This window comes from Salmo salar, chromosome ssa11 (genome assembly GCF_905237065.1).
Source record: "Salmo salar chromosome ssa11, Ssal_v3.1, whole genome shotgun sequence".
NCBI lineage: Eukaryota > Metazoa > Chordata > Actinopteri > Salmoniformes > Salmonidae > Salmo > Salmo salar.
The window spans coordinates 33,581,594-33,605,798 of NC_059452.1; the positions used below are offsets into that span (position 1 = coordinate 33,581,594).

A 24,205-nucleotide genomic window follows, 5' to 3' on the forward strand; every position below is an offset into this window, starting at 1 on the left:
TGCATAGCTGGTATGTCCCAATAATGACAAGAACAGTAATACTAATTCACACTCTTCTTTCCCTACTGTAACTCTGAAGTGAATTCAAGTGGAGTTTCACACACTTTCCAACATGTTCTCACCAGTCAAGGTGCTGTGTGTTATCATCCCCTGATCTCTCTATGTTGTGTTGTAGGACCACCCGGCCCTCCTGGACCCCCTGGTAAGTTATCAACTGATTAAACACTTTAATGATTCATATTGATCATCTCAGCCATCACTCAAAACCTTTTTAGCCGTACCACAGCTTTTTGCTAGAGTGACCCATAAGCATATCCCAGTAACTTGGTGTAACCATGGCAAAACGACAGACAACAACCTGGACCCACACATAATGTTAAGTATCCCAATGACTCTTCCAGAGCATCTCTGGGATATTGCTTAAGATTGTGTATTTATTAAATGTTTTGCTCACGGATATGCATCTGTACTTCAGATATTACTCCTGCATGGTTGTAATGTGTTTGTATACGATAGGTCTGCCTGACCATGTAAAGTACTGTGGTTGTAATGTATTTATGATAGGACTGCCTGACCATGTAAAGTAATGTGGTTGTAACGTATGTATGGCAGGGCTGCCTGACCATGTCAAGTACTGTGGTTGTAATGTATGTATGGCAGGGCTGCCTGACCATGTAAAGTAATGTGGTTGTAATGTATGTATGGAAGGACTGCCTGACCATGTCAAGTACTGTGGTTGTAATGTATGTATGGCAGGGCTGCCTGACCATGTAAAGTAATGTGGTTGTAATGTATGTATGGAAGGACTGCCTGACCATGTCAAGTACTGTGGTTGTAATGTATGTATGGCAGGGCTGCCTGACCATGTAAAGTAATGTGGTTGTAATGTATGTATGGAAGGACTGCCTGACCATGTCAAGTACTGTGGTTGTAATGTATGTATGGCAGGGCTGCTTGACCATGTAAAGTAATGTGGTTGTAATGTATGTATGGCAGGGCTGCCTGACCATATCAAGTACTGTGGTTGTATATGATAGGGCTGCCTGACCATGTAAAGTACTGTGGTTGTAACGTATATATGGTAGGGCTGCCTGACCATGTAATGTACTGTGGTTGTAATGTATGTATGGTAGGGCTGTCTGACCATGTAAAGTACTGTGGTTGTAATGTATGTATGGTAGGGCTGCCTGACCATGTAAAGTAATGTGGTTGTAACGTATGTATGGTAGGGCTGTCTGACCATGTAAAGTACTGTGGTTGTAATGTGTTTGTATACGATAGGTCTGCCTGACCATGTAAAGTACTGTGGTTGTAATGTATGTATGGTAGGACTGCCTGACCATGTAAAGTACTGTGGTTGTAATCTATGTATGGTAGGGCTGTCTGACCATGTAAAGTACTGTGGTTGTAATGTGTTTGTATATGATAGGTCTGCCTGATCATGTAAAGTACTGTGGTTGTAATGTATGTGTGGCAGGGCTGCCTGACCATGTAATGTACTGTGGTTGTAATGGTTTTATGATAGGGCTGCCTGACCATTTAAAGTACTGTGGTTGTAATGTATTTATGATAGGTCTGCCTGACCATGTAAAGTACTGTGGTTGTAATGTATTTATGATAGGTCTGCCTGATCATGTAAAGTACTGTGGTTGTAATGTATGTATGGTAGGGCTGCTTGACCATGTAAAGTACTGTTGTTGTAATGTATTTGTATATGATAGGTCTGCCTGACCATGTAAAGGAGGCTTTCCCTGTGGCTCAGTTGGTAGAGCATGGTGTTTGCAACGCCAGCATGGTGTGTGCAATGCCAGGGTTGTGGGTTCAATTCCCACGGGGGGCCAGTACAAAAAATAAATAAATAATGCATGAAATGAAATGTATGCATTCACTACTGTAAGTCGCTCTGGATAAGAGTGTCTGCTAAATGACTGTAATGTGGTTGTAATGTATTTATGATAGGTCTGCCTGGCCATGTAAAGTACTGTGGTATGTATGTATGTATGGCAGGGCTGCCTGACCATGTAAACTACTGTGCTTGTAATGTATTTATGATTGGTCTGCCTGACCATGTAAAGTACTGTGGTTTAATGTATGTATTTCAGGGCTACCTGGCCTGAATGGTCTGCCTGGGCACAATGGCACTGAAGGCATCCCAGGACTAGACGGACTGCCTGGGGCTGATGGAAAACAAGGCAAGAGAGGTACGGGGTGAAAGACCCTCTTACAGTAAAATAGAGAATTGTTCTTGCTCTCTATTTTCTGCCAAATTGTATCTTTCTGTCTATCATCTGATGTGTCCATTATGTATTGTTACCTGGGGCTCTGTCTGGTTCTGTGACTGAAAAGAGAGCGATAATAGAACATATAGAAAAGGTAGAGCAGATCTCCTCAGGGTCAATAACATGCACCCTAACACACACAACCTCAGACACACAAGCAGCCTCTCACACACACACACACACACACACACACACACACACACACACACACACACACACACACACACACACACACACACACACACACACACACACACACACACACACACATAGTGTAGAAACACACACACAACCGCAGATACACACACACACACATATATTCAGACTCACACATGCACACACGCACACACTTACACACCTACACTTGCACACAATTACCCCACGGTGCACCCAGATACACACATAAGCCACACACACACACAGATCTCCACATACAGTCATGGCCAAAGGTTTTGAGAATGACACAAATATTAATTTTCACTAAGTCTGCTGCCTCAGTTTGTATGATGACAATTTGTATATACTCCAGAAGGTTATGAAGAGTGATCAGACGAATTGCAATTAATTGCAAAGTCCCTCTTTGCCATGCAAATGAACTGAATCCCCAAAAAACATTTCCACTGCATTTCTGCAGAAGGCTTCAGGGCGCCCAAGAAAGTCCAGCAAGCGCCAGGACCATCTCCTAAAGTTGATTCAGCTGCGGGATCGGGGCACCACCAGTACAGAGCTTGCTCAGGAATGGCAGCAGGCAGGTGTGAGTGCATCTGCACGCACAGTGAGGCGAAGACTTTTGGAGGATGGCCTGGTGTCAAGAAGGGCAGCAAAGAAGCCACTTCTCTCCAGGAAAACCATCAGGGACAGACTGATATTCTGCAAAAGGTACAGGGATTGGACTGCTGAGGACTGAGGTACAGTCATTTTCTCTGATGAATCCCCTTTCCGATTGTTTGGGGCATCCGGAAAAAAGCTTGTCCGGAGAAGACAAGGTGAGCGCTACCATCAGTCCTGTGTCATGCCAACAGTAAAGCATCCTGAGACCATTCATGTGTGGGGTTGCTTCTCAGCCAAAGGAGTGGGCTCACTCACAATTTTGCCTAAGAACACAGCCATGAATAAAGAATGGTACCAACACATCCTCCGAGAGCAACTTCTCCCAACCATCCAGGAACAGTTTGGTGACGAACAATGCCCTTTCCAGCAAGATGGAGCACCTTGCCATAAGGCAAAAGTGATAACTAAGTGGCTCGGTGAACAAAACATCAATATTTTGGGTCCATGGCCAGGAAACTCCCCAGACCTTAATCCCATTGAGAACTTGTGGTCAATCCTCAAGAGGTGGGTGGACAAACAAAAACGCACAAATTCTGACAAACTCCAAGCATTGATTATGCAAGAATGGGCTGCCATCAGTCAGGATGTGGCCCAGAAGTTAATTGACAGCATGCCAGGGCAGATTGCAGAGGTCATGAAAAAGAAGGGTCAACACTGCAAATATTGACTCTTTGCATCAACTTCATGTAATTGTCAATAAAATCCTTTGACACTTATGAAATGCTTGTAATTATACTTCAGTATTCCATAGTAACATCTGACAAAAATATCTAAAGACACTGAAGCAGCAAACTTTGTGGAAATTAATATTTGTGTCATTCTCAAAACCTTTGGCCACGACTGTACATAACACTTTCTTTCGCCTATTCTTAATTCCAACAGTCATTGGACAGCCATTCAGATCTATCCAGAGATATGTGATGTGTCACAATGCTGAATCATGTTCTCCACTGTGGTGGGCTTCGGTTTCTCTCCATTCAAACACCATAGAACCGGAAACGGAGGAAGAAAGGAAACTGCTCTTCTGTCCCACAGTAGACTAATGTTATTCATGACTCTGTGGTTTTGGGCTGCTCTTGAAGGGGCTGTAAACCTCATTCTCCCATCAGCCCACTGGTGCGTTCCTCAGGAGGGAAGGACATGATTCACACCCTATTTCCTATATAGTGCACTACTTTTGACCAGAGCCCTATGGGCCCTGATCAAAAGTAGGGCACTAAATAGACAATATTTTAGCAGCCCAGGAGAAGTCTTGTACTTTTTATTTCGATGGCTCCAAATGGTTCATGGTTTACTGGAATGGCTTTGACTTGACGAATCCTTGGAATTTACAGACTGGAAGCGATGATTTAGTAGGCCCATGTCTAGTTCACATTGTGGGAACTCTTTTCTTAACAGTAGCTCAGATATAAGAACCCACGTCTCGCACATTACCCAGGCTTGACTCATTTGATTGTGGTCTTTGAGAATCTTATGAAGCTAGGGTTTATTTTTGGGTCAGGCCTATATGAATTCCTGTTCCATTCCATGTCTCAAGTTAGGATTTGTAAATCACCTGCACATATGAAAAACGATAACTGTGTTCCTTCACAGGTGAGAAAGGTGAGCCGGGGAAGAAAGGAGATAGAGGAGACCCTGGATCCGCAGGAGAAAATACACAATCGTCCAACGATGTCATCTTGGAGGGTAAGAACGGACAGAAATGTCCACTGTCTATATTAGATACCTCACAATTACAACATCACTATGACTCCTACAGTGAGGGAAAAAGTATTTGATCCCCTGCTGATTTTGTACGTTTGCCCACTGACAAAGAAATTATCAGTCTATAATTTTAATGGTAGGTTTATTTGAACAGTGAGAGACAGAATAACAACAAAAAAATCAAAAAAACGCACGTCAAAAATGTTATAAATTGATTTGCATTTTAATGAGGGAAATAAGTATTTGACCCCTCTGCAAAACATGACTTAGTACTTGGTGGCAAACCCCTTGTTGGCAATCACAGAGGTCAGACGTTTCTTGTAGTTGGCCATCAAGTTTGCACACATCTCAGGAGGGATTTTGTCTCACTCCTCTTTGCAGATCTTCTCCAAGTCATTAAGGTTTCAAGGCTGACGTTTGGCAACTCGAACCTTCAGCTCCCTCCACAGATTTTCTATGGGATTAAGGTCTGGAGACTGGCTAGGCCACTCCAGGACCTTAATGTGCTTCTTCTTGAGCCGCTCCTTTGTTGCCTTGGCCGTGTGTTTTGGGTCATTGTCATGCTGGAATACCCATCCATGACCGATTTTCAATGCCCTGGCTGAGGGAAGGAGGTTCTTACCCAAGATTTGATGGTACATGGCCCCGTCCATCGTCCCTTTGATACGGTGAAGTTGTCCTGTCCCCTTAGCAGAAAAACACCCCCAAAGCATAATGTTTCCACCTCCATGTTTGACGGTGGGGATGGTGTTCTTGGGGTCATAGGCAGCATTCCTCCTCCTCCAAACACGGCGAGTTGAGTTGATGCCAAAGACCTCCATTTTGGTCTCATCTGACCACAACACTTTCACCCAGTTGTCCTCTGAATCATTCAGATGTTCATTGGCAAACTTCAGACGGGCATGTATATGTGCTTTCTTGAGCAGGGGGACCTTGCGGGCGCTGCAGGATTTCAGTCCTTCACGGCGTAGTGTGTTACCAATTGTTTTCTTGGTGACTATGGTCCCAGCTGCCTTGAGATCATTGACAAGATCCTCCCGTGTAGTTCTGGGCTGATTCCTCACCGTTCTCATGATCATTGCAACTCCACGAGGTGAGATCTTGCATGGAACCCAGGCCGAGGGAGATTGACAGTTCTTTTGTGTTTCTTCCATTTGCGAATAATCGCACCAACTATTGTCACCTTCTCACCAAGCTGCTTGGCGATGGTCTTGTAGCCCATTCCAGCCTTGTGTAGGTCTGCAATCTTGTCCATGACATCCTTGGAGAGCTCTTTGGTCTTGGCCATGGTGGAGAGTTTGGAATCTGATTGATTGATTGCTTCTGTGGACAGGTGTCTTTTATACAGGTAACAAGCTGAGATTAGGAGCACTCCCTTTAAGTGTGTGCTCCTAATCTCAGCTCGTTACCTGTATAAAAGACACCTGGGAGCCAGAAATCTTTCTGATTGAGAGGGGGTCAAATACTTATTTCCCTCGTAAAAATGTAAATCAATTTATAACATTTTTTACATTCATTTTTCTGGATTTTTTTGTTGTTATTCTGTCTCTCACTGTTCAAATAAACCTACTATTAAAATTATAGACTGATCATTTCTTTGTCAGTGGGCAAACATACAAAATCAGCAGTGGATCAAATACTTTTTTCCCTCACTGTACAGTACATGATGAGACTTGCTGTACCGTCACCAGAGTACACTCAAATGGTTCAGCACATACCTTTATTGCAAAATCTTAACAGATCTTCATTAGAACTGAAAATGAATGTGGTCTTATCACAACACATAACGTACCTGTATATGTTGCAACATTAGAGTGGGCAAGCCCTATCCTATTTCATGACCAGATTATCCAGTTTATGTCTGGACAGCTCTACTTGAAATACAATGTGATTGTGAAAATCCTTGTCTTTCGGGTCTGTCTAGGCCCCCCAGGTCCGGCTGGTCCTCCTGGTACTCCAGGCCCCATTGGCCCTCCTGGACCTCCTGGCCCACAAGGACCCCAGGGGCCCCCCAGAAACAGGAGCCACCGGGCCAATCTTCCCATCCACGCTGCCCAGACCCTGGGTGGGTAACTACCCTGCACACCACTACTTATCCTACCCAACTCCCGTATCTACCCCCCAACCCCCCCCACCATCCATGCTGCACAGACCCTCGAGTAACTACCCTGCACACCACTACTTATCCTACCCAACTCCCGTATCTACCCCCCCCCCCACCCATCCATACTGCCCAGACCCTGGGTGAGTCAGCCTGTTACTATCTATCCTACAGTTCCCCTACCCACTTCCAACTCTCCTATTCATTCTAACATCATCACTTCTTTCATTGATTATCATTGACTATTTCAGATCCGTCACATGCTGTACCAAACGATGGGACTCTGTCCGCCAAAGAGGCTGGGAAGTTACAAGAGATACCACTAAATAAGAAAAATGGTACAATGACTTGCATGACTTGAAGGATTTGTTTTAAAAGAAATAAACAAAACCTGAATATGACTGAATATGCAAACCAATCAATCTATCAATCAATTAAACAATAAATGTTTTATCTTCTGTCCCCCAGAGTGCATCATCAAGTCACTGATCAACCCCCGTAACGTATCTAAGATGGAGAGTACGTTCGGAACGTGGATGAAAGACACGGCTGTGCTGAACGACAAACGCATCTGGGTGGCCGAACACTTCTCTGGTACCTCCCAAACTCACACAACAGCCAATCAAATGTCTTTAGCATTTCTCTGGTACCAGACAAACGCAGACAACAGCCAGTCACATTATCTTTAGCACTTCTCTGGTACCTCCTACACACTCACACAACAACCAATCAACAACCAATCAAATGTCTTCAGGTCGTACGGTGAAGGAGTATAAGAGCATCACCTCATTCCAGAATGCCACCAGTGAGGTCATCGACGGCAGGAAGTTCTACCAGGGGTGTGGCCATGCCGTTCATAACGGATCCTTCTACTATCACATCGCCGGAACCTCCAACCTGGCCAGGTAAAGAACCATAGTTTGGTACCTCCAACATGGCCAGTTAAAGAACCATTGTTTGGCACCTCCAACCTGGGCAGGTAAAGAACCATAGTTTGGTACCTCCAACCTGGCCAGGTAAAGAACCATAGTTTGGAACCTCCAACCTGGCCAGGTAAAGAACCATAGTTTGGCATCTCCAACCTGGCCAGGTAAAGAACCATAGTTTGGCACCTCCAACCTGGGCAGGTAAAGAACCATAGTTTGGTACCTCCAACCTGGCCAGGTAAAGAACCATAGTTTGGTACCTCCAACCTGGCCAGGTAAAGAACCATAGTTTGGTACCTCCAACCTGGCCAGGTAAAGAACCCGAGCTTGGCACCTCAAACCTGGCCAGGTAAAGAAGGGATGGTAGTTATCCTGCTTGAATCTAATTGATCCCTTACTAGATACTTGTCTGAGAACAATGGATAGTTGTCAGAGGGAACTCAAGGTGAAGCTTTTTGGCCTTGTGCAATTAAAGTCTTGAAGAAAAATATTTTGTCTTTGTGATGTCACTGGCTGTGTATGATTCTGATCCTGTGACTGTTCTTTTCTTCTGTTGGTGTGACATTGTGGTGCACAGTTCCTAAGGAAAGCAAACAGAAAGCAAAGGTAAATGTAGAAATGTACATTGTTTATTTCTTACACCCTCCATCTCGCCATCCATCCCCCAGGTTCGACCTGCAGTCCAAGCGTCTCCACACCCTGGCCATCGACAATGCTCTGTACCACAACCTGTCCTACCTTTTCTATAACTCCAAGACCTACTTCAAGCTGGCGGCGGATGAGAACGGCCTGTGGCTCATCTTTGCCTCCAGTCTGGACGACAGCATTATGGTGGCCCAGCTGGACCTGAAGAGCTTCTCCGTCACATCGTACATCAACACCACCTACCCTAGGACCAAGGCCGGCAACGCCTTCGTGGCCTGTGGCGTGCTCTACGTCACCGACACCAAGGACACCCGTGTGACCTTCACCTTCGACCTCCTGAAGGGGAAACCGGTCAACGTGACCTTTGACCTGAGGTCCCCTGGCGGGGTGCTGGCCATGCTGTCCTATAGCCCCAATGACAGACACCTGTATGTGTGGGATCAGAGCTACGTGAAGCTGTATGTGGTGCACTTCATCTCTGATGACTGAGACAGTGTTTTGACGGTATTCTGATAGTGTTTTGATGGTATTCTGAGGATGTTTTGATGGTATTTTTACAGTATTGTGACAGTATTTTGATGGCATTCTGATTAAAGATGAACAGCACTCGTGAATATGATGGTTATTTTTTATTTAGAATATGTACGGCTTCCGGAGACACCTGAAACCCCACCTCTTTAAGGAATACCTAGGATAGGATAAAGTAATCCTTCTAACCCCCCCTTAAAAGATTTAGATGCACTATTGTAAAGTGGTTGTTCCACTGGATATCATAAGGTGAATGCACCAATTTGTAAGTCGCTCTGGATAAGAGCGTCTGCTAAATGACGTAAATGTAAATGTAATGCCATCTCAACAAGGACTCTTTTCTAATGGCTTTTTGTGACTGCTGGCTGGGATAAAACACCCTCTTTGTGAGTGCTGTTAAAATATTTGTTTAAATTGGATTACAGCTTCCAAAGATGCACACACTGTACCTTTTCCAATGTAGAGTTTAACTGAATAAGGGCTTATCAGAGTAGGAAGTAGATCATTATAATATAATTGTTAGTCTATTTTGTATTGTGGCGATGGTTTAAACAGTAAAATAATTGCTGTACTGTTTTCCATATGAGATTGTGTAATTATCTTTTTGTAAGGATACTTACTAACAGTTTGACTTGTTATGTCTCTCACTTGTATATTATATTTATTTGGAAAATGTAACTCTTTTTTAAGGTCTACCCTGGAAACATGGCTTTTTGTGGAGTTAATACTATTTATAGCTGTAAAGTCCTTACTAGACTTTCCCTGACTGCATGACAAAATATGTATCAGAAATGAGTTTCCATATTTACTTGGATCCTACCATGACCAGCATCCCTTAGAGAGCAAAATGTTTAAAAAATATCTATATTGAAAATCTGTGCATATGTTTATTCCCGACAATGAAATTTGCCGCTGCATTGTCTCTACTGATTATCATGCCTAGAGAGAGAAAATACAGAAACAAGCATAAAATCAACCTGATGAAATAAAAATAATTTATTCAACTTACAAAGGTAGAACAACCTGCTATAAATTCCTGTATATTCCTATATTCTCTCTCTGGACTCTCTCTAGTCATAGCCTCACCATAGTGAGCTTTAGATAGATATATACTGTAGATACCTGAACAACACTTTACTTAAAGCACCTTGTTATGAAGTGTTAATATCTTATATAGACATGAATATCCCCTTATATATGTTATAGAGCATTATGAAGTGTTAATATCTTATATAGACATGAATATCCCCTTATATATGTTATAGAGCATTATGAAGTGTTAATATCTTATATAGACATGAATATCCCCTTATAGATGTTATAGAGCATTATGAAGTGTTAATATCTTATATAGACATGAATATCCCCTTATAGATGTTATAGAGCATTATGAAGTGTTAATATCTTATATAGACATGAATATCCCCTTATAGATGTTATAGAGCATTATGAAGAATGTACCATAAAGCAAAACAAGGCTCGGTACCTTTTTGTAAGGCGCCTAGCGTGTTATTGCTTCACTGTGATGTTTTTAATGATGCTCTATGACTGCATCTATAAGGTGACCTATGAATGTTTATAAGGAATTCGTAAGTATAAGGCTTCATAAGTACTAGCATTATACACACGACAGAAGGTAGAATATGTAAACATAGATGTCAGAGATCAGACGTGGTACCCAGAGGGAGGGAAGGAAACACAAATCTGTTTAATAATAATACGTATAATAGTAAAAACAATACAAACATTTAACAAAAAATACAACTAATCCAGCCGGTATGATACAAAACAAAAAATTAAGTAAAACGCTTTCATGTTTGTACAAGCTGCTGTGGTATTTCATATATTTATATATTAAAACTGTTTAACTTTTTACTACTAGGCCAAATACAGCCAGACATTCATTTGTATGTAACAGTAGTTTCTTTGTTCTTCTCATAGCCTATTCGTTTTGAAATAAACTTTTAGTGTCCCCAGATTTGAGTGCAAATATCTATTCAATAAGGTTTGTAAAAACAATACAGCACAGTAGTATCACCAAACACAAACCTATGCCATGTTGCACTATGTCCCAGTAAAATACAGTATTAACCCCTTACATTCCTAAAGTAAAAGCCAAAAAGTCCAACACAAATAACAACAGCCTGCAAAGAAACAACCAACCAACCAAAAACAAATAAGTGTGCAAAAACAGAACCATACAGAACATAACAGACCCATACAGAACATAACAGACCCATACAGAACATAACAGACCCATACAGAACATAACAGACCCATACAGAACATAACAGACCCATACAGAACATAACAGACCCATACAGAACATAACAGACCCATACAGAACATAACAGACCCATACAGAACATAACAGACCCATACAGAACATAACAGACCCATACAGAACATAACAGACCCCATGTGTTTCTTTCTTCCGGGGGGGGGTATTCAGTGTGGAACAGACAGATGAGACATATAGACTACACACAGTCACAGGATCAAAACACACCATCTTCCAAACACAATGTTCTAGCAGTGAGGCCGCTGCTGCCGCACAAACAGGCTTTTGACGGCAGGCAGGCCGCAGATACAGAGAGGTGATCACATAGCTAGGATCAATCAATCAACAGATCTATCGATGGAGTAGGCTAGCGAGTCACTGGGCAGCCAGTGTTATGGGATGGGGTCACTATGGGGATAATGTGCCATTAAACTTTGTCATTAACAGTGAGATTAGCCAGGGAATGAAGAGGATGAAACCATTTCAACAAAATGCAGATCCAACAACTTTAGAGTCACACCAGACCACTGACTGACTGACTAAAGGAACCACAGTGCTGGTTAAATGTAGACGCTAAGAGACTTGTTCAGCTTATGGGCACAAAATGACAACAGATAGACACTTTAAGAGTTTTGAGCACTTGTACAGAGCACTATCATATCAATAAACCGTGAGATTGCACCGCTTAAAACCAGAACAGGAAGTCATGCATAGCTTTCATATGGACTGACACACTCATAAACGTCCAGCAGCCGCTTTTAAAACGACAGGAAATCTAACTGTTAAAATCAAGTATGGAACCTGTTGTTTTTACGTTTTAAAACACGCTTTTAGGCTTTGGGAAAGAAAAAAATATTCACAGCTCAATTGAACTTTTCTGATACGATTTCCGCTAGGTAAAGTCATACCGTACCGTACACTCTTTGTCGCTCTCTCAAAGCTGCTGAAACCTTGGTCATCTCTCAACATTTCACCTCTGCGTCACTCATACCATTAGAGCCCTCTCAACCAGCCTATCCAGTAGTGTAATATACTTAGTGATCTATCTGTAAACCTTTACCCCGATCTCTCTTCGTCTCTCTCACACAAGTCTAGGCTCTCTACACAATGTTATACTAGTGAAAGAAAGTTTGGTTAATCTTTCAACCTTACTCCTTCCTATCCACCGCCATTCAGACATACCACTTTCAGGTATTTACGTTTCTACAAGATGTTTGGTTATCATTTCAACGTTCAACCACTAACCAATCAGATGACCTCTCTACAGACAGTACAGGAAGTGGTTTGCGGTCTACAGAATGTCGAAGATACTAGAGGGGATGTTGTAGCGGTCGGGTAGAACCCTCATCTTGAGGGTTCCGTCGGCGCCGCAGGTGAATATGCGGTTGCCGGGGCGGGTCTCCACCTGCATGACGCCCGCTCCGATGTTCCGGAAGATGGACTGCTTGGCATGCTCTGTGCTAAACGAGTGCATGAGGCCATGGCCTGCCAGTTTCCATACCTGGAGGAGGAGAGGGGGAGCAAAGGAAGAAGAGAGAGGTCAAGAGAAAGGCAATAATCAATACATTAATGGAATTACATGATGTCTTTCACAGATCAATCCTGTGCTACTCTCTCCTCTTCCATCCTATCATCTCTTCCCTCTGCTCAATCCTTCCCCAACCAATCTCAATTTTCTTCCTCTGTTTCTGCTGCTAAAGCCACTTTCTACCACTCTAACTTCAAAGCATCTGCCTCTAACCCTAGGAAGCTCTTTGCCACCTTCTCCTCCCTCCTGAACCCTCCTCCCCCTCCCCCCCCTCCTCCCTCTCTGCGGATGACTTCGTCAACCATTTTGAAAAGAAGGTCGACGACATCCGATCCTCGTTTGTTAAGTCAAACGACACCGCTGGTCCTGCTCACATTGCCCTACCCTGTGCTTTGACCTCTTTCTCCCCTCTCTCTCCAGATGAAATCTTGCGTCTTGTGAAGGCCGGCCGCCCAACAACCTGCCCGCTTGACCCTATCCCCTCCTCTCTTCTCCAGACCATTTCTGGAGACCTTCTCCCTTACCTCACCGCGCTTATCAACTCATCCTTGACCGCTGGCTACGTCCCTTCCGTCTTCAAGAGAGCGAGAGTTGCACCCCTTCTCAAAAAACCTACACTCGATCCCTCCGATGTCAACAACTACAGACCAGTATCCCTTCTTTCTTTTCTCTCCAAAACTCTTGAACGTGCCGTCCTTGGCCAGCTCTCCTGCTATCTCTCTCAGAATTACCTTCTCGATCCAAATCAGTCAGGTTTCAAGGCTGGTCATTCAACTGAGACTGCTCTTCTCTGTGACACGGAGGCTCTCCGCACTGCTAAAGCTAACTCTCTCTCCTCTGCTCTCATCCTTCTAGACCTATCTGCTGCCTTTGATACAGTGAACCATCAGATCCTCCTCTCCACCCTCTCCGAGTTGGGTATCTCCGGCGTGGCTCACTCTTGGATTGCGTCCTACCTGACAGGTCGCTCCTACCAGGTGGCGTGGTGAGAATCCGTCTCCGCACCACGTGCTCTCACCACTGGTGTCCCCCAGGGCTCAGTTCTAGGCCCTCTCCTATTCTCGCTATACACCAAGTCACTTGGCTCTGTCATATCCTCACATGGTCTATCCTATCATTGCTACGCAGACGACACACAATTAATCTTCTCCTTTCCCCCTTCTGATAACCAGGTGGCGAATCGCATCTCTGCATGTCTGGCAGACATATCAGTGTGGATGACGGATCACCACCTCAAGCTGAACCTCGGCAAGACGGAGCTGCTCTTCCTCCCGGGGAAGGACTGCCCTTTCCATGATCTCGCCATCACGGTGGACAACTCCATTGTGTCCTCCTCCCAGAGTGCTAAGAGCCTCGGCGTGACCCTGGACAACACCCTGTCGTTCTCCGCTAACATCAAGGCGGTGACCCGATCCTGTAGGTTCATGCTATACAACATTCGCAGAGTACAACCCTGCCTTACACAGGAAGCGGCGCAGGTCCTAATCCAGGCACTTGTCATCTCCAGTCTGGATTACTGCAACTCCCTGTTGGCGGGGCTCCCTGCCTGTGCCATTAAACCCCTACAACTCATCCAGAACGCCGCAGCCCGTCTGGTGTTCAACCTTCCCAAGTTCTCTCACGTCACCCCGCTCCTCCGCACACTCCACTGGCTTCCAGTTGAAGCTCGCATCTGCTACAAGACCATGGTGCTTGCCTACGGAGCTGTGAGGGGAACGGCACCTCCGTACCTTCAGGCTCTGATCAGGCCCTACACCCAAACAAGGGCACTGCGTTCATCCACCTCTGGCCTGCTGGCTCCCCTACCGCTGCGGAAGCACAGTTCCTGCTCAGCCCAGTCAAAACTGTTCGCTGCTCTGGCACCCCAATGGTGGAACAAGCTCCCTCACGACGCCAGGACAGGGGAGTCAATCACCACCTTCCGTAGACACCTGAAACCCCACCTCTTTAAGGAATACCTGGGATAGGATATAGTAATCCTTCTAACCCCCCCCCCCAAAAAAAAGATATAGATGTACTATTGTAAAGTGGTTGTTCCACTGGATATCATAAGGTGAATGCACCAATTTGTAAGTCGCTCTGGATAAGAGTGTCTGCTAAATGACGTAAATGTAAATACATTTTTACACACATTTGGTCATTGAAATACAGCTAGAAAGCACAGATTAATGGTTGACAGGGTTGGGAACAATTCCATTTCAATTCAGGAAGATTCTAATACCATTTTCCTCATTAAAAAGTAATAAGGAAAATCACCTTCATGTTCCCCTCAGCTGAGCCGGTTACGAAGAAGTCTTCAGAGGCGTCGAGCGCCAGGGCTTTGACGGCTGAGTCGTGGGCCTGGAAGGTGTGTAGCAGCTGTCTCTGTCGGATGTCAAACACACACACAAAGCCCTTCCTGCCTCCCGAGATCAACAGCTGCTGCTTGGGAGCGTACTGCAACACCGTTGCACCGTTCTCATGGCACGGGAAGGCTGGAGAGACACAGATGACATTCTGACTATGAGTTATGAGTAACAACACTAATACAGGGGAGAGTGGGGTAAGTTGAACCAAACAGTAAGTTGAACCAGCCCTTGTTTCTAGGAAACCATACATAAAATGTATAATTTGACCAAACATTTAGGAAAAGGACATCATTTCATGGAGTCTGTGAAAAAGTGGTAAGCAAGGTAAAAAAAAAAACTGATTTTCACTAAGCCAAATGAATGAATTGTGTTAGAGGTTTCATGATGCAGGTATCTAAACCAAAGTAGATCATTTAAAGATTGTTCTATACATCAGTTGGGCTCTCTATAAGCTTCAGGATGAGGTCCTAAACCTAGCATGAAAGTGCATCCTTGGATCTGTGTGGGTTAATATAGTAAAAATGTTTGCCTTGGGGTAAGAGCAAATGGCCATGGGATAAGTTTTCGCCAATGGCAAGTTGAGCAAAATGAAGTGTTTTATTTCCGGGCGTAGCGCGAGGTAGTATCGCTGGGATATTAGGTAACACGAGGGCCTATGTTAAATGTGTTAAAACAAGTACAAAGTTGTAGGTGTTAAGCCGTGTTAACAGATGCTTAAAATTATTAAAAGACAAACAAGCCATTGTGATGAATTGTGATCGGGAAATAAAGACAGACATAGTTTAAATAGGCACAGAAATGTGTAGGCAGCTTAATTACCCTGTAACTATGCTCAACTTACCCTGTTCCTATGCTCAACTTACCCTGTTCCTATGCTCAACTTACCCTGTTCCTATGCTCAACTTACCCTGTTCCTATGCTCAACTTACCCTGTTCCTATGCTCAACTTACCCTGTTCCTATGCTCAACTAAGATGTCCCAAGAGACCACTTTTTTGGGCCAAGCTATGTTTTCAAAACTGTAATGTTTACATGAATTCTGATTATTTCCAGGGATACACAACAACAACTGCCTTAATGTTACTGGACCCCAGGAAGAGTAGCTGCTGACTTGGCAACAGCTAATGGACCCCAGGAAGAGTAGCTGCTGCCTTGGCAGGAACTAATGGACCCCAGGAAGAGTAACTGCCGACTTGGCAACAGCTAATGGACCCCAGGAAGAGTAACTGCTGACTTGGCAGGAACTAATGGACCCCAGGAAGAGTAGCTGCTGCCTTGGCAGGAACTAATGGACCCCAGGAAGAGTAACTGCTGCCTTGGCAGGAACTAATGGACCACAGGAAGAGTAGCTGCTGACTTGGCAACAGCTAATGGACCCCAGGAAGAGTAACTGCTTCCTTGGCAACAGCTAATGGACCCCAGGAAGAGTAGCTACTGCCTTGGCAGGAACTAATTGACCCCAGGAAGAGTAGCTGCTGCCTTGGCAGAAACTAATGGACCACAGGAAGAGTAGCTGCTGACTTGGCAGGAACTAATGGACCACAGGAAGAGTAGCTGCTGCCTTGGCAGGAACTAATTGACCCCAGGAAGAGTAGCTGCTGCCTTGGCAGGAACTAATGGACCACAGGAAGAGTAGCTACTGCCTTGGCAGGAACTAATTGACCCCAGGAAGAGTAGCTGCTGCCTTGGCAGGAACTAATGGACCACAGGAAGAGTAGCTGCTGACTTGGCAGGAACTAATGGACCACAGGAAGAGTAGCTGCTGACTTGGCAGGAACTAATGGACCACAGGAAGAGTAGCTGCTGCCTTGGCAGGAACTAATGTGGATCCTTAATAAATACAAATACAAACATCCAGTTCTTGTTGCCTATTTATAAATGATTTATTAAATCATTATTTATTGAAGTTCTTGTCTCTCGTCATCATTGAACCTCTGCTAGCTACATTCTTCACCTCTGGCCTAAGAACAGTCCTTAGTCTGGAGTTATCATTGAACCTCTGCTAGCTACATTCTTCACCTCTGGCCTAAGAACAGTCCTTAGTCTGGAGTTATCACACAATACTCCCAGAGTTCTCATGCCTTATTGCTTAAATATCTTTGTTAAAAAGAAGTCTATATTTCCCTTGACGGAGTGATGCTGAATGTAAAAAATGTCCTAACTTACCCCACTCTCCTCTACTTTGCTTGATCAAGTCAAGATTTGACCGGTCACCTAATCTTTCACGTAATGGAGACACAATTGTGGCATCTAACTACTTCATTTGACTGGTTTTATCTACTGTGGTAACTTTGCATCTTCATTCCTGGTGGACTGAAATGACAACCAAATCTTACCATGCACCATGGTGTTACTAGGTGAAACAAGAGTGTCCCACAGGCATACATTTCTGGAGGAGAAAAGGAGAAAAAGGTTTCAGTCATTGGAGTTACTGTTATGACAGTACTAAGACTGGTGTAGTTATGATATGTAATGTTGATACTGACCTGCTGTCGTTGGACTGTCCTGCCGTTGCGATGAGACTGGAGGAAGTGATGAAGGCAAAATCACCACAGGTCTTAGTGTGGCACTGCCAACTCTACAGAGAGCGAGACAGAGAGCGAGACAGAGAGCGAGACAGAGAGCGAGACAGAGAGAGAGACAGAGAGAGAGAGAGAGAGAGAGAGAGAGAGAGAGAGAGAGAGAGACGAGAGAGAGAGGGAAAGAGAGAGGGAAAGAGAGAGGGAAAGAGAGAGAGGGAAAGAGAGAGGGAAAGAGACAGAGAGAGAGAGAGGGTGAGCGAAAGAGAGACAGAGAGCGAGAGAGAGAGACAGAGAGAGGGGGGAGAGAAAGAAAAGAGAGATGGGGGAAAGACAGAGACCGAGCGAGAGAGGAAGGGAGATAGAAGGCTGTGTTAGCCTCAGCCAAGCAGACAGAGAATAAATCAATCACTCCCAATCGCTCTATCACTCACACACGCCCACTCTCTCTCTCCCACCCTCTGTAAAATCCCCATCCCTAATCCTTCAAGCACTAGTGTGTGTGTGTGTGTGTGCGTGCGTGCGTGCGTGTGTGCGCTCACGTGTGTTACGTACCACGTAGGGCTTGGGGTTGGAGGAGGTCTGGTTGACCTGCCACAGACTGAGGAAGCCTTCTCCATCTGATACACCACACTGGAGAGACAGACAGAGAGAGAGAGAGAGAGAGACAGAGAGATAGCGAGAGACAGAGAGAGAGATAGAGAGACAGAGAGAGAGATAGAGAGAGACAGAGAGAAAGACAGCGAGAGAGAGAGACAGAGAGAAAGACAGAGAGAAAGACAGAGAGAGAGACGGGCAGAGAGACACAGAGAGGGAGAGACGTGCAGAATGGATAGAGAGAGACACAGACAGACAGACAGACAGACAGACAGACAGACAGACAGACAGACAGACAGACAGACAGACAGACAGAGACAGAGAGAGAGAGACAGCGACACAGAGAGAGACAGACAGACAGACAGAGTCAGAGAGAGCAAGAGAGAGAGACACAGAGACAGAGAGAGAGAGAGAGAGAGAGAGAGACAGCGACACAGAGAGAGACAGACAGACAGAGTCAGAGACAGACAGAGTCAGAGAGCAAGAGAGAGAGACACTGAGAGAGAGAGAGCGAGACACACACAGAGAGAGCGAGACAGACACAGAGAGAGCGAGACAGACACAGAGAGAGCGAGACAGACACAGAGAGAGCGAGACAGACACAGAGAGAGCGAGACACAGAGAGATCAGCAAAGTCATAATACTGAGGATGAAAAATAGTATTGTTGTGTGTGTGTGTGTGTGTGTGTGTGTGTGTGTGTGTGTGTGTGTGGACCTTGTTTCCCTGTGAGTTGAAGTAGAGGCGTGTGACTCTGGCGTTGCCTGCCTGTCTGAAGCAGATGAGTTGCTGTGGCCTGTTCCACTCAAACATACGGACACTGCCGTCCTGAGCCCCAGTCATATCTAACACACACACAGAAACATTAGGAAATGTTTGAAATTCCCCTATTTGAAGGAACAGACCAGCCATTCAAACAGAGTTGTGTACAGGCCATCAGTATGTTGTATAGTACACATACTGTATATAACATAGTAGCAGTAGACTGTATATAACCTAGTGGCGGTAGACTGTATATAACCTAGTACTGGTATATGGCACTGTATATAACCTAGTAGTGGTAAACTGTATATAACACCAGTGGAATACTGTATATAACCTAGTAGTGGTATATGGTACCGTATATAACCTAGTGGTGGTATAGTGAATATAACCTAGTAGTGGTATATGGTACCGTATATAACCTAGTAGTGGTATATGGTACCGTATATAACCTAGTGGTGGTATAGTGAATATAACCTAGTAGTGGTATATGGTACCGTATATAACCTAGTGGTGGTATACTGTATATAAACTAGTAGTGGTATACTGTATATAATAACCTAGAAGTGGTAGACTGTATATAACGTAGTGGTGTACTGAATATAACCTAGTAGTGGTATATAGTACTGTGTATAACCCAGCAGTGGTATACTGTATATAACCTAGTAGTGGTACACTGTATATAACCTAGTAGTGGTATACTGTATATAAATTAGTGGTGGTATATGGTACTGAATATAACATAGCGGTGGAAAATGGTACTGTATATAACATAGTAATGGTATACTGTATACAACCAAGTAGTGGTATACTGTATATAACCGAGTAGTGGTATACTGTATATAACCAAGCAGTGGTATACTGTATATAACATAGTAGTGGTATATGGTACTGTATATAACCCAGTGGTGGTATATGGTAAATAACCTAGTAGTGGTATACCGTATATAACCTAGTAGTGTTATACTGTATATAACCTAGTAGTGGTATACTGTTCATAACCTAGTAGTGGTATACTGTACATAACCTAGTATTGGTATACTTTCTGTACATAACCTAATAGTGGTATACCGTATATAACCTAGTAGTGGTACACCATATATAAACTAGTATGGCACTGTATATAACCTAGTAGTGGTAAACTGTATATAACACCAGTGGAATACTGTATATAACCTAGTAGTGGTATATGGTACCGTATATAACCTAGTGGTGGTATAGTGAATATAACCTAGTAGTGGTATATGGTACCGTATATAACCTAGTAGTGGTATATGGTACCGTATATAACCTAGTGGTGGTATACTGTATATAAACTAGTAGTGGTATACTGTATATAACCTAGTAGTGGTATACTGTATATAACCTAGTACTGGTATATGGTACCGTATATAACCTAGTGGTGATATACTGTATATAAACTAGTAGTGGTATACTGTATATAACCTAGTAGTGGTATATGGTACCGTATATAACCTTGTGGTGGTATATGGTACTGTATAAAACCTAGTAGTGGAATACTGTATATAACAGTGGTGGTATACTGTATATAACCTAGTAGTGGTATACTGTATATAACCTACTAGTGGTATATTGTATATGGGACCGTATATAACCTAGTAGTGGTATACTGTATATAACCTAGTAGTGGTATATGGTACTGTGTATAAGCAAGGAGTGGTATACTGTATATAACAGTGGTGGTATATGGTACAGTATATAACATAGTAGTGGTATACTGTATATAACCTAGTAGTGGTATATGGTACCGTATATCACCTAGTGGATGTATATGGTACTGTATATAACCTAGTAGTGGTATATGGTACTGTATATAACCAAGTAGTGGTATAGTGTATATAACATAGTGGTGGTATATGGTACTGTATATAACCTAGTAGTGGTATACTGTATATAACCAAGTAGTGGTATACTGTATATAACCAAGTAGTGGTATACTGTATATAACATAGTGGTATACTGTATATAACATAGTAGTGGTATATGGTACTGTACATAACCTAGTGGTGGTATATGGTAAATAACCTAGTACTGGTATAAAGTATATAACCTAGTAGTGGTATAAAGTATATAAACTAGTAGTGGTATAAAGTATATAAACTAGTAGTAGTATATGGTATAGTATATAACCTAGTAGAAGTATACTGTAAATAACCTAGTAGCGGTATACTGTATATAACCTAGTAGTAGTATATGGTACCGTATATAACCTAGTAGCGGTATACTGTATATAACCTAGTAGTATTATATGGTACCGTATATAACCTAGTAGTGGTATACTGATATAGCCTAGTAGTAGTATATGGTACCGTATATAACATAGCAGTGATATATGGTACTGTATATAACCTAGTGGTGGTACACTGTATATAACCTAGAAGTGGAATACTGTATATAACCTAGTAGTGGTATACCGTATATAACCTAGTACTGATATACAGTATATACCTAGTGGTGGTATACTGTATATAACCTAGTAGCGGTATATGGTACAATATAACCTAGTAGTGGAATACTGTATATAACCTAGTAGTTGTATACTGTATATAACCTAATAGTGGTATATGGTACAGTATATAACCTAGTGGTGGTATATGGTAAATAACCAAGTAGTGGTATACTGTATATAACCTAGTGGTGGTAAATGGTAAATAACCTAGAAGTGGTAGACTGTATATAACGTAGTAGTGGTGTACTGAATATAACCTAGTAGTGGTATATAGTACTGTGTATAACCCAGCAGTGGTATACTGTATATAACCTAGTAGTGGTACACTGTATATAACCTAGTAGTGGTATACTGTGTATAAATTAGTGGTGGTATATGGTACTGAATATAACATAGCGGTGGAAAATGGTACTGTATATAACATAGTAATGGTATACTGTATACAACCAAGTAGTGGTATACTGTATATAACCGAGTAGTGGTATACTGTATATAACCAAGTAGTGGTATACTGTATATAACATAGTAGTGGTATATGGTACTGTATATAACCCAGTGGTGGTATATGGTAAATAACCTAGTAGTGGTATACCGTATATAACCTAGTAGTGTTATACTGTATATAACCTAGTAGTGGTATACTGTTCATAACCTAGTAGTGGTATACTGTACATAACCTAGTATTGGTATACTTACTGTACATAACCTAATAGTGGTATACCGTATATAACCTAGTAGTGGTACACCATATATAAACTAGTAGTGGTATACTGTATATAACATAGTAGTGGTATATGGTACTGTATATAACCCAGTGGTGGTATATGGTAAATAACCTAGTAGTGGTATACTGTACATAACCTAGTAGTGGTATACTGTACATAACCTAGTAGTGGTATACTGTACATAACCTAATAGTGGTATACCGTATATAACCTAGTAGTGGTACACCGTATAACCTAGTAGTGGTATACTGTATATAACCTAGTAGTGGTAAATGGTATCGTATATAACCTAGTAGAAGTATACTGTAAATAACCTAGTAGTGGTATACCGTATATAACCTAGTAGTAGTATATGGTACCGTATATAACTTAGTGGTTTACTGTATATAACCTAGTAGTATTATATGGTACCGTATATAACATAGTAAGTGGTATACTGTATATAACATAGTAGTGGTATATGGTACTGTATATAACCTAGTGGTGGTATATGGTAAATAACCTAGTGGTGGTATATGGTAAATAACTTAGTAGTGGTATACTGTATATAACCTAGTAGTGGTATATGGTAGATAACCTAATAGTGGTATATGGTACCGTATTTAACCTAGTAGTGGTATACTGTATGTAACCTAGTAGTGGTATACTGTATATAACCTAGTAGTGGTATACTTTATATAACCTAGTAGTGGTATATGGTACTGTATATAACCTAGTAGTGGTATATGGTAAATAACCTATTAGTGGTATATGGTACCGTATTTAACCTAGTAGTGGTATACTGTATATAACCTAGTAGTGGTATATGGTACCGTATATAACCTAGTGGTGGTATACTGTGTATATAAAGTAGTGGTATACTGTATTTAACCTAGTAGTGGTATACTGTGTATATAACGTGGTATACTGTATATAACCTAGTAGTGGTATACGGTACCGTATATAACCTAGTAGTGGTATACTGTATATAACCTAGTAGTGGTATACCGTATATAACCTAGTAGTGGTATACCGTATATAACCTAGTAGTGGTATACTGTATATAACCTAGTAGTGGTATACTGTATATAACCTGGTAGTGGTATACTGTATATAACCTGGTGGTGGTATACTGTATATAACCTGGTGGTGGTATACTGTATATAACCTGGTGGTGGTATACTGTATATAACCTGGTGGTGGTATACTGTATATAACCTGGTGGTGGTATACTGTATATAACCTGGTGGTGGTATACTGTATATAACCTGGTGGTGGTATACTGTATATAACCTGGTGGTGGTATACTGTATATAACCTAGTAGTGGAATATGGTACCGTATAGAACATAGTTGTGGTATACTTTATATAACCTAGTAGTGGGATACTGTATATAACCTAGTGGTGGTATACTGTATATAACCTAGTGGTGGTATACTGTATATAACCTAGTAGTGGTATACCGTATATAACCTAGTAGCGGTGTACTGTATTTACATTTACATTTTAGTCATTTATTTAGCAGACGCTCTTATCCAGAGCGACTTACAGTAGTGAATGCCTACATTTCATTTTCATACATTTTTTCTCCGTATATAACCTAGTAGTGGTAAATGGTACCGTATATAACCTAGTAGTGGTATACTGTATATAACCTAGTGGTGGTATACTCTATATAACCTAGTGGTGGTATACTGTACATAACCTAGTGGTGGTATACTGTACATAACTTAGTAGTGGTATATGGTACCATATAGAACCTAGTAGTGGTATACTGTATATAACCTAGTAGTGGTATACTGTATATAACCTAGTAGTGGTATATGGTACTGTATAGAACCTTATAGTGGTATACTGTATATAACCTAGTAGTGGTATATGGTACTGTATAGAACCTAGTAGTGGTATATGGTACTGTATAGAACCTAGTAGTGGTATATAGTACTGTATAGAACCTAGTAGTGGTATACTGTATAGAACCTAGT

General features: G+C 42.5%; 2 protein-coding genes across 2 annotated transcripts in view; one reads left to right on the forward strand and one right to left on the reverse strand.

The window, feature by feature from the left end:
- LOC106562533 (gliomedin) overlaps positions 1–10,990 on the forward strand; it is a 13,147-nt gene extending 2,157 nt beyond the window's left edge. The window contains exons 3-11 of the mRNA XM_014127469.2: positions 1–10; positions 176–202; positions 2,103–2,201; positions 4,704–4,796; positions 6,739–6,879; positions 7,167–7,253; positions 7,384–7,509; positions 7,670–7,820; positions 8,510–10,990. The exon at positions 1–10 is cut by the window's left edge and continues 42 nt beyond it. Of these exons, the coding sequence (XP_013982944.1) occupies positions 1–10; positions 176–202; positions 2,103–2,201; positions 4,704–4,796; positions 6,739–6,879; positions 7,167–7,253; positions 7,384–7,509; positions 7,670–7,820; positions 8,510–8,975 (1,200 nt within the window). The 3' untranslated portion in view covers positions 8,976–10,990. The remainder of the gene's footprint in view (positions 11–175; positions 203–2,102; positions 2,202–4,703; positions 4,797–6,738; positions 6,880–7,166; positions 7,254–7,383; positions 7,510–7,669; positions 7,821–8,509) is intronic.
- LOC106562546 (dmX-like protein 2) overlaps positions 10,700–24,205 on the reverse strand; it is a 103,284-nt gene continuing 89,778 nt past the window's right edge. The window contains 6 exon segments of the mRNA XM_045689389.1: positions 10,700–12,796; positions 15,080–15,297; positions 17,507–17,559; positions 17,657–17,748; positions 18,245–18,322; positions 19,002–19,129. Coding sequence (XP_045545345.1) covers positions 12,587–12,796; positions 15,080–15,297; positions 17,507–17,559; positions 17,657–17,748; positions 18,245–18,322; positions 19,002–19,129 — 779 coding nt within the window. The 3' untranslated portion in view covers positions 10,700–12,586.